This window comes from Populus nigra, chromosome 7 (assembly GCF_951802175.1).
Source record: "Populus nigra chromosome 7, ddPopNigr1.1, whole genome shotgun sequence".
Lineage (NCBI taxonomy): Eukaryota > Viridiplantae > Streptophyta > Magnoliopsida > Malpighiales > Salicaceae > Populus > Populus nigra.
Window position 1 is genome coordinate 20,346,918 of NC_084858.1, and position 11,682 is coordinate 20,358,599.

At 31.2% G+C, this 11,682-nt stretch overlaps 1 protein-coding gene across 2 annotated transcripts; it reads left to right on the forward strand.

Annotated features, from left to right (window-relative positions):
- The first annotated feature begins 5,142 nt into the window (after positions 1–5,142).
- LOC133698993 (putative cyclin-D6-1) lies at positions 5,143–7,418 on the forward strand. Of its 2 annotated transcripts, none has more exons than XM_062122116.1 (6): positions 5,143–5,564; positions 5,650–5,736; positions 5,829–5,924; positions 6,028–6,232; positions 6,318–6,448; positions 6,571–7,418. In XM_062122116.1, the coding sequence occupies exons 1-6, from the start codon at positions 5,388–5,390 to the stop codon at positions 6,790–6,792; spliced, it is 918 nt and encodes a 305-aa protein (XP_061978100.1). In that variant the 5' UTR covers positions 5,143–5,387; the 3' UTR covers positions 6,793–7,418. The 2 variants fall into 2 exon arrangements, with proteins under 2 accessions (XP_061978100.1, XP_061978101.1); XM_062122117.1 differs by having other exon boundaries at positions 5,387–5,564; positions 5,640–5,736.
- Positions 7,419–11,682: the final 4,264 nt, after the last annotated feature.

Sequence of the window (11,682 nt, forward strand, 5' to 3'; positions counted from 1 at the left end):
TATGAAAAATTTAGATGATTGGTAGTTGATGGTGTATATTAAACCAATATGATTGATAGTTAGTATTTGAAAAAGAAATCTCTTTATAGATTGAAAGACTTTCATATACTTAGATGCGTTAAATTTGAGTTTGAGGTTATTATAATCATTTTTTTTTCTATTGTCTTTTTAGTGAACTTTATATTTTTGCTACTGTTAGAATTAGGAAATTTCTGTGACGCTGAGACGCTGCTATAGTGGTGGGGTTCTGCAGATAACATGTTCCCTGCAATTTGGTGTTGAGAAATTGCTCACAAAGGATCTTCACTTGTCTAATTCATTTTTCCTAGAAGGAAAAGCAATTCTGAAGAAAAAACAAGGAAAGCTTGTACCAAGTTTGGCATTTATCACACACACGTGAGTGAGATGCAGAGGTATGCTACATGGGGAGGACAATCTGATGGTCCAGTAACTAAATTAGCAAAAGAACTCACAGTATGATGGGTCTCTGTTGCATCCTTATCTGACTCAAGGCTACTCAGCTAACTCATTCCAATATTTACTCGTATGAGATTCTGTTCTCACCATTGCCAAGTGAATGGTAAAGCTTCAATCTTTGATAATGTTACAATCTTGGTGCTGCTTCCTCTTGGTATGGTGCTGTTGTATTGGCTTGGCAATTCTACTTGCAAGAACATAAATTTCCTCGATCTTATGCTTGATCACACTTCAAGTCCAATGAACTTCTGCCCGAGATAATTAATCATTAATCATTATGTATATAAAGAAATCACTAGTTTAAGTTCCTAGTCTTGCATCTCATGTTTTAAAAGAGTAAAAGTAACCAGTTGGGATTGAATAATGGCCATTACGCGAATGAGAAGGTAACGGTTTGACTAAGCTACGTAAGTCATGTGTCTATCCATTTTTTAGTAAGAAAATTAATCTGTAGATCTTAATTAATATTAATTGAGTTAAATATATAGTATATGGATAGGATTCAAACTTGGGTGGTGATCACTTAGGTTAGGGGTCGCAACATTTCTACAGTACTTGAGAGTACGTATTTAAAATAGCTTAATTAATAATTCGTTGAGTTACTTAGCATTATTCTAGCTAATCCTAAAAGTTTCAGAAGGGATAATTTAAATGTATATTTTAAATATAATCAGTGCTATGAATATTTTAAATGTACATTTAAATATATCTTGCAATCTATTGATTTACAGTTGATGTGATGGATAACAAATGCCAAGTAGTGCTAAATATTGCTAATTACCAACAGTCCAAATTGGGTATAGCTAACTGCCCTTGGTATTGCTTTTTGTGCAAACATTTAAAAAAAAAAAACACTAAAGGAAAATGATATTTTATTGTAATTCTTCATATAAAATACTACTTATTATTATTATTATTTTTATTTTAATTTAACTTGGTTAAGTCACGTTATTTTTTTCTAATTAACTTTTTTGTCTTAAAGTTTTTTTTTAATCTAAGTGTTTTTTTTCAATTACAGTTACATCCTTCATCATTAGTTTTGTTAGTAATTGAATTTTATAATTTTTATAATTTACTTTTTAAGTGGTTATCTCAATCTTCTAATCCGAATTAACCTTGGTTTGATGGGTTAACTCGATTGATTCAAAGTTTTTTTTTCAATTGACTTTTTTTTTTCTTCTCAATTTCAATTTTTAACATTTGATTGATTGGAAATTAGGTTTCGATATTTATTTATTTTTGCTTTCTATGAGGTTATTCTCATCTCATAACTCGAGTCACGAGTTTCGTGAGTTAACCTAGATTGACTCGAGTTATTTTTTTTATATCTTATTTTTAATTAATTTTTCAATTTCAATTACATCCTTCAACATTAGGTTTATTGGGGGATTGAGCTTCGTAATTGTTTTTAATTTAATTTTTATATGGTTATTCTAATCTCATGATCCAGGCTAGAGTTTGACAGATTAGCTTGTTTGACTCTTTTTTTCTAATTCATTTTTTTAATCAATTTCATCCTTTAATATTGGGTTGATTGGGAATTATGTTTCATGATTTATTTTAGTTTTCTTTTTATGAGATTATCCCCCTCTTATGCCTCGGTCACGAGTTTGGTGAGTTAACCAGAGTTGACTCGAGTTATTTTTCTATGTCCTTTTTTTAATAGATTTTTTTTAATTTTATTTTTCAACACTAAGTTGATTATAAATTGAGCTTAATTATTTGTTTTAATTTGCTTTCTATTGGGTTATCTCAGTCTCATGATTTAGAATACGAGTTTGGTAGGTTAATCAAGTTGACTCGAGTGATTTTCTTAATTGATTTTTTTTTAATTTTATCCTTCAACATTGGATTTATTAAAAATTGAGTTTCATAATTTGTTTTTGTATGGAATTATCATATTCTCATGACTGGACATGAGGGTTGGCAAGTTAACTTGGATAGATCCGAATCAATCCAGTATGTTATTGTCTTAGTATTTATAAAAATAATTCATCTTAAATATCTATTTTGGATCAAACTATATTTTTACCAGTTATTTAGGTTATTTCTAGACCTGTCAAGGTTATTGAGTCATATCAGATCTATCTCTATATTATTATTATTTTTGTACTAAAAAAATATTGATAATATCTAAATTTTTTTTTTAGATTCTAAAAAAAATTAATCTGACTTTTAATGTATCACAGGTTAGTAAAGATTAATTCTTTAATTGTTTTTTTTTTCAGACATAATCATTAACCAAATATTATTTTTTTGTCCTCGTTCATTTTGGTCCAAGGAATTACTTTTCAACAGACCTTCTTTACACCGGAAATTCTTTTCTTTTTTTACCTTACTTACTTGACAGTATTTATTCTGAATGTCTATCTACTGTAAAAACAAAAGAATTCAATAAATGTTACTGTTTTCTTTCCAAATAACGGAGAGAGCGAGACTGGGACCAGTACCAGTATAAGCATAGTTATTAAACGATATTTGTGGCTAGTGCTGTACCACAGGCCGGTTAATTTTTTTTTCCACCTAAAAGAGAATGCAAATAAAATAAATTAAAATGATACGAATAAAAAAATGTAATAATAAAAAAATAAAAATAAAAAACAAACAAAAAAAACTCACCCTGAGGCTATCTATATTACCAAATAATTAAATTTTGAATAGTAAAATAAAAAAAATGAAGAAAAGAAAAAAATCTAAGTGAAACCAGGTTAACTTGCAAACTCTATGATTATGGGTATAAAATTGAGATAATCTCATAGAAAGAAAAATAGGAACAAAAAAAAGTCTAAAGATCAATTTCTTATGTTGAACATGATAACTCTATATATATATAAAAAAAAGGTTGAAGCTTAATCTTTATCAAATAAAATGTTGAAGAAAAAAATATAAAAAAACTCGATCCGAGCTCACTTTGGTCAAAATGCAAAATCTTTGATCCAATCGTGATACCATAGTAATATCATTTAAAAGCACGCTGAATAAAATCATAAAGTTCAATTATCGAATAACTCAATGTTAAAAGATGAAAATGAAAAAAAAATTAATTAAACAAAGAAACAAAAAAAAATATAAGTCAACCTAAATTAACTGTTAACCCCGTAAACACGGGTTTATGATCGGGATAACCCAATTCTAATAAATCAAATGTTGAATAATGAAACTAAAATGAATAAATTAAAAAAATAAAAAAAAACTCAACTCTCATTAACCTTTAAAAATGGTGACTTTGATTGTGAACCCGAGACTAACTCATAGAAAACAAACTATAAAAATAAAATAGCAAAACTCTAAAAAAAATTAGAAAACATTATCTTAAAAAAAAGAGGAAACAAAACAAGTAAATCTGGGTGAACCTCCTAGACTTGATCTAATATCTAAAACTCGTAACTCGTGAAATCCTAGCATTGGGTTCAATTAAAAAGTTTAATTCTCAACCAATTTAATTTAAAATGATGAAATCATGAAAATAATATTAATTTAATAAACTTGTCAAATCAAGAAAGGTAGCAATAAAAATAATGAAGATCAAATTTAATAAAAAAAAAACCCAATAAGGATGAAATTATAAGAAAAGAAATCTAAAAAATGATACCAACCAAAACAAATAGCAATCAAGAAAATAAAGGTCAAATTTAAAAGATTAAAAAATAGAAGGGGATAAAATTATAAAACATTTGTAATTTTCTAGATTATTCAAAATAAAAAATTATAATAAAAAAAATAGAGACCAAATGTGAAGGAAAAAAATGGTTGTTGGCTTCAAACTAAAGGCGTGTTTGGCGTATGTGCTGCCCCATAACAGAAGGGGCACCGAAACCTTCTAAACACCACCACGGAAGGCGATGTTTGCTAATCGGAAAGCTCCACACAAATTACCTGAAAGGCGTAACATGCTATTATTTTTTTTAATAATATTAATTATATAGTCAATTACAATAATACCACTAAGTAACATTCACATTAATAATCAAACTAATGTAAAAGGTTAATATCTTGTGAAAGAGTTACGTTGATTTTGTTTTTAAAAGTAACAAAGTAATTTAATCTTTTTTAAAAAATAAAAAGACCATAATATCTATGATTGAAAGACATTTTGTGTTTTTCACTGTATTATTAAATTGGTAATTTTACTGTGCAAAAAAAAATTACTAACTTAACCATGCATAAATTGTTAAAGACAATAATACAATGAAAAAAAAACCATCTTGCCCCCGATCTCTAGATTAAAGGTTTTTTTTCAGGTTAGAGGTATTTTTGTCAAATCACTATTCCATGGATTTATTCCTATGGTTATATGAAAACTTTATTTTTTTTTGTTTTTATTTTTTATTTTTAATTTAATTTGACTTGTCCTGATAAATTAATATGAAAAAAAATTATTTTTCAAAACCTATTCTAGATCATATTTTAATTTGGACAGAAAAAGATATTTATCCAATAAATTTGGTAAATTAAGAGGGTTTACATATATTTCTAGGTTAACATCAACAGTTTTCTTTCTTTTCAAAAAAACAAAACAAAACAACATTGCTTTAATAAAAAAATAATTAATCTAAATTTACATGATAACCATTAAGTTAATCTAATAACTTAATAACCCAAACATTTTTTAAGGTCCACCCGAACCCAATCTTACAACTTTTGCATATAAAAAGTAATGGAAACTGAGAAGTGAAGCTGAAGACTAAAATATTGTCTTTCTTCTTCTTCTTCTTCTTCTTCTTCTGTTTTTAAGCACAGAAAGCGAAGCTTCTCTTTCCATCATTATTACTATTCACCTTCTTTGCCTCACTTTTCTCACACTCCCTCGCTGCTCTTCTTGACTCTGTTTCTTTCTCATTTCTTATAAAAACACACTTCCATACAAATACAAACACACTTTCACAGAGACTCGAAACAAAAGGTGAAAAATGGAGTTTGATCTTGAGAACTCTTTGACAAGCTTGGAAGAACACCAATCTGATACAGTCCCAAATCTCTTTGCCTCTGAATCTGATCACATGCCTTCAAGAAATTTCCTACAATGCTTGAAAACCTCTGGTTTCTATGTCTCCTTTCGTCAAGAAGCCATTTCCCTCATTTTACAGGTAAAAACACAACACTAATGACTGTAACTTACTTTTATGGATCTTGTGTTTTGTGTTGTAATAATGTTGTCTTAGCTTTTGGCAGGCACAATATTCTTGCAACTATGACGCCTTCATACCTTACCTTGCTGTTAATTACATGGATCGATTCATTTCCAAACAAGAAATTCCGGTATGCAGTCGAGCTAGCTAAAATATATAAAATGTCTTGCTGTTTTGTTAAAATCCTTGATTTATTCTTGCTGAATTCTTGGTTCTTTGAAGCAAGGGAAGCCATGGATTCTTAGACTTCTAGTAATCTCTTGCCTTTCTCTAGCTGCAAAGATGAGGAACGCCCACTTCTCAGTCTCTGATTTTCAGGTAACAAACCATCGTATCTCCACATTTATTATTAGTTGGAAAAATGTCACACAAAGTTGGCGATGGAAACTTATGTGCATAGTTTGTTTAAGCAATGAAACAGGGAGAGGAGGCTGGTTTCATCTTTGACACACAAACCATTAATCGCATGGAACTTCTCATTCTTGATGCCTTGAATTGGAGAATGAGATCGATTACACCTTTCTCCTTTGTGCATTTCTTTATTTCTGTACTTGAACTCAAAGATCCATCATCCTCACAACCTCTCAAAGACAGAGCTACAGAGATTATTTTTAAGGCACAAAATGGTAACTCATTGCACTCACAAACTTTTGTGCAATTACTTTTAGCTTTATCCTTCTTATAGAGCTTCACCCTACGTTTTTGTTGCAGAAATCAAGTTTCTAGAGTTCAAGCCATCTATTGTTGCAGCATCAGCCCTTCTTGTAGCATCCAATGAACTACTCCCATTGCAATTCCCTTTGTTCAAGTGCTCAATCTCCTCCTGTGCATTTGTAAATAAAGTAAGCAAGAAATAAACCAACACCCCACTTATTTATTTATTATGTTTTAGGTTGTATATCTATATATTTATATCCTCTGCTCAGAGTTGATGATTATTAATTAATGACTAATCATGATTTAGGAGACGCTGTTAAGCTGCTTTAATGCAGTGCAAGAAATGGAGGAGATGGAATGGTACGAGTCAATGTTGGATACAATGTCATGCACAAGAACCCCATTGAGCGTGCTAGATAGGCAATGTACAAAATCAGAAAGTGAGACCACTAGCACCACCAGCATCACCAATGGCAGTACAGTGCCAGAGATCAAGCGGCGAAGATTGAATGGCCACAGCAGCAAGTGATGGCAATATTTTGTTTCAGTTTTTCTCAGTTCTGATAATATTGGGACTCTGTAATCGGTCCATATCTCTTAGCATCATCAATGTCGCCACCACAACAGAAAACCCCCCCGATAAAAAACGCCAAAAGTAAAGAAAGAGCTATGTTTTCAAGCAATAGAAACTCATTGCTATCTCAGTTGGTTGTGTCAAAAAAAGAAAAAGAAAAAAATTATTGCTCCTGCTTGCAATATTGAGACCATCTTCTCAAAAAAATAAATAAATAACAAATCATTTGGTTTTATGGGATCTTAGGGATGTACTGAGAAGGGTATTGGAATGGGACCACGAATTAAGGACAAGCTCACAAGACAACTTTGAATGTTACTTCTAGTTTTGTTTGTGCTTCTTGTTTATGGGGTGGAGTTTTGCTGTGTCCCTCGCATGGTGGCAGAGACGACAGACAGACGTATATTTACCTATATTTACCAAGATAATGTCTTGTTACCTGAAAACTGCAAGAAATGAAGTGCATTTTTTGGGTCAACGCATAGGAGAATATTAAATGATGTAAGGAAAAAAAAAAAAAGTCAGTAAAGAATTTTGAGGGAAATAAATTGTAGCAGTCGCAGTGGTTGTATGGATCAAAACCAAGTGCATGTGTTTGTGGGGATAAGAGAGAAGAAAACAACGTACAAGACACGTAGCTTTCTTTAAGATTATGGTATCTTTGTCGAAGAAATAACCTATTCATGTGCTTCACACTTGAAAGCAGTTGGATTTTCATTAGTGTTTGAGACTGAGTTTTAATTTTTTTATTAAAATTTAATTTTTAATTTAATTTTTTTAGTATTTTTTTATTGTTTTAATATACTAATATCAAAAATACATAAATAAATATTATTTCAACATTTTTCTAAATATAAAATTTTTAAAAGACAACAGCTCCTATAATTATAATAATAATAAAAAAACACCTACCCTCAAGACCGCTATAGCCTTTGTTTGCTTATAATTTAATGTGGTTTGTCTGGTTAAGAGCAAATTATGGGTCGTTGTTGACCTTGTTTTATTCGGGCTTTAGACCATGGTTAATGAGCCCTCATTTTCTGTTAGACTCAAATTCTTTTTGCTTTCGAGAATCGGACAAGGACTAGTTTATAATGCCGAGAGAATAAGAGGACGAACCCGTTTGTTTGGCGGCGAAGGTCGCGTTTCAAATTATGTTTTAAAATTAAAAATAATATTTTAATTATTTTTAACTTGTTTTTAGTACTATAGTAGTAGTGGTTTTTCAAAGTATTTTTTATATAAAAATAATTTATTTTTTATTTTTAAAAATTTATTTTTCACATCTACACCTCAAAACAATCTAAAAACATAATTTAAAATATAAAAACAAACACCTTAAATAAGTATTTACCTCGTAGCCAAGAGTGTGCCGATACATCGACAATAGGGTACAAAAAGTAGAAAATATTCCGTGCTAATAGCACATCTTTCACATAATTTTTTTGACTACTCGAAAGAGAAATTTAACCTAGTTTTAATGTGCAAAAATTAAAGGAGAGAAAATTTGTTGATGTTAATAGCACTTCAGCTAGATTCTGCTTGTGAATGAATTGAAAGCAACAGGTAGATTTGTGGCAAACAGGTAGATTTGTGCGATCACAACACCACCAATTGGACCTCTGGGAATGTTTTCATAAAAAGTACACTCGTGAAACAAAGAAGACAGAGGAAGTTAGAAGACAGCACGTAACTGAAGGTGAAGGCTGTCCTAATTGTTTTCGACATGGGCCAAGGCCCCATAAGCCTACGTTGATTGGCCTATAGTATAATAATTACACCTTCGAAAGGACCGAAGCTTTTATTCTTGACTTCTTCTTCAAAATATTTTGCTTTAAAAAACAATATTAATTTTTATATATATTTTTAATTTACTGAATGTACTTTCATATAATAAAATATTTTTAAAAATTATCATCAAACACATAATAATATAATTATTTCTATAAATCTATTTTTATTGATGATTATAAAATGAATTTTTATTATTTCAGAACAGTAAAATACGCTCCCCGAGATATATTGTAACTAAATTAAACGTTAAGTAAAGGCACAGATCAACAACAATAACTTCCCTTTTAATTTATTTTTCATAACCTTTTCATTTCCTGAAAGTTGGTTGAATTAAGAGAAAGGAACGATTTGATACTGGGGATAGGATAGTAAGCAAGTGCCCAAACCACAAACGATTGTCTTGTAGGGAAAGAGAAGCTGAGGGTGTCTGGTCCAGCAGAATATAACAAGAGAAAGGGATCCTATGATACTGGGGACTGGTGGTCATCACCATCAGTACTATTGATATTCGAGCAATTAATGAAATATGGCCTGTTCTCTGCTTGCACACACACACACACACAAAAAGTAATATTGCCTGTTAGAGAGGGGATCAAACTCCTAACACAAGATTAGCACTAAGCAGCCCAGTGGGAAGGCTATTAAGCTTAGCAAATGGGTAAAAAAAAAAAAAAACAAGAAGAAAAAGCACACCCCTTTGCAGCTGTAGAGCATACGAACAGAACTAGAAAAGTCCACAGTGAAGCTTAAAAGATGAAGGATCCTGATGTTAATTTATTCCACAATATTGATAAAGAGATAGCACATGCTCCGATTGGCTTCTTTTCAAACTGTAATTCACCTTGGTCAAAAAGCATAATTAACTTTAGTAGCCGTTAGTTTTGAGATATAATATTCGTCTTCATGATTGTCACCGGTTTAAATCATAGCACTTTGTGTCAAAACACTACGGCCTCGACAACATTTTGGCCTCATGTCAGCATTTTTACCTATCAAAGTTGATAAGAAAGTTTACTTCGATTCCTAGTGTACTCTTTTTTTTACAAAATCCATCTGGACACGGGACAACATCAAGGTATTGTTCTAGTGGTTAGGGGGTGAACATTTTCAGTTTGGTCTAGTTTTTATTTAAAAATTAACCAAACCAATTTATTTTTATTTAAAAAATAAAAACCAAAACCGGTTTAAACCGACTAGTTTCAGTTCGGTTCGGTTAATTGAAAAGAAAAAAAAACAGATTTCATCTTGGCTAGGCATATTGAGCAGGTTTTTCTGAAATTGAAAATAAAGAAGTCAAAAAGAACAAGTGTCGGACGAAGATTTGAAAAAAATAATTTTCACAAACATCCATGATAGTAGTCGCATCATACTATAGCAAACCAACAACCTCGTAAGTAAATATGAGAAATGAATATATAATAGATCTACAGAAATTAGAAGAAAAGTTAGTAGTTGCTTTGAGCAATCTAATGAGGAGATCTATATGGATCAACCTTTAGGATTAAGATCCATATATGGTCTTAAGCAAGCCTCTAGACAATGAAACGTCAAGTTTCATCAAGCTATCCTTAAGGATGGTTTTACAATGATGAAAAAAGATCATTGTGTGTATTTAAGACATTCTAACAATAGTTTTATAATACTATCCTTATATGTTGACGACATTTTAATAGCTGGAAATACCAAAGAGATGATTGATACTACTAAAAAGTGGTTATCATCAAACTTTGAAATGAAAGACAGGGGTGAGGCCAACTATGTTCTTGGTGTGAAAATCATAAGAGATCGCGTTAAAAGGCTTTTGGGTTTAACTCAAGATACTTACATAAAAAAGATGTTAGAGCGCTATCACATGCAAGATAGCAAACCAATAGACACCCCTGTTGATAAAAGTTTGAGCATAAGCTGTGATATGTGTCCCAAGACTCTAGAAGAAAAGAAGAAAATGTCCAGAGTACCTTATACCAGTGCTGTCGGTAGTTTGATGTATGCAATGATGTGCACACGTCCCGATATATGTTATGCCGTTGGATTGGTTAGCCAATATCAATCAAACCCTGGTTAGAAACACTGGATGACAGTCAAAAGGATTCTACGATATCTGAAAGGAACTTCAAATTACATGCTATGTTACCAAGGAAAGAAAGATTTACGATTGATTGGTTTCTCTGATGCTGATTGGGGAGGAGATGTCGACCAATCCAAATCAACTTCAGGATTTGCTTTCTTGTTTAATGATAGTGCAATATTATGGAGGAGCAAGAAACAATCCTGCATAGCCTTATCTACCATGGAGGCTGAGTATGTAGCTTGTTCCGCAGCAACACAAGATGCTGTTTGGTTAAAAAATTTCCTGTATTATTTGAAAATTGTCAAATTAGCATCAGACCCAGTGACAATTTACTGTGATAACACTGCTGCAATAGTTGTGGCCAAAGATCCAAAATACCATGGAAAGACCAAACACATTAAGATGAGATATCACTACATTAGAGAAGCAATTACTGAACAAGATATGATCCTAAAACACATTTCTACAAATTCTATGGTTGCAGATCCACTCACAAAACCAATAACAAGGGATGCATTTGTTAGACATGTGAGATCCCTTGGCTTATGTAGAATGTAATTAGTTTCAAGGATCATACAAAAGCTTACAATGATTGAGTAATGAATAAATGCCATTAGAATATCATTTTATTCATTATTTGTTTCATGGATTATATTAAGTATTGTATAGTACAATTTGTTGAAGTATGTCGATAGACTTTGATTGGCTCACTCACATGAGCAATCACCTCTAGCACTTTTAAGGTGAGTAGAGATGAGACTATTTGAGTTTTAATGCTCAATAAGCGACTTGGGCGCAGTGGGAGCAATTTTAACTCAAAGTGATTATTAAAAAGTCACCTTGGCTAGGACCAAGATGAGGTTCTTAAATAAAAGAATCGGCATGAATGAATTCCCGTCATTCATGTGTCTATTATGATTGAAGCCGAGTATGAAATTATTTATCTGCCACTAATGAAAAATAAGCAAATGAGAATTTCT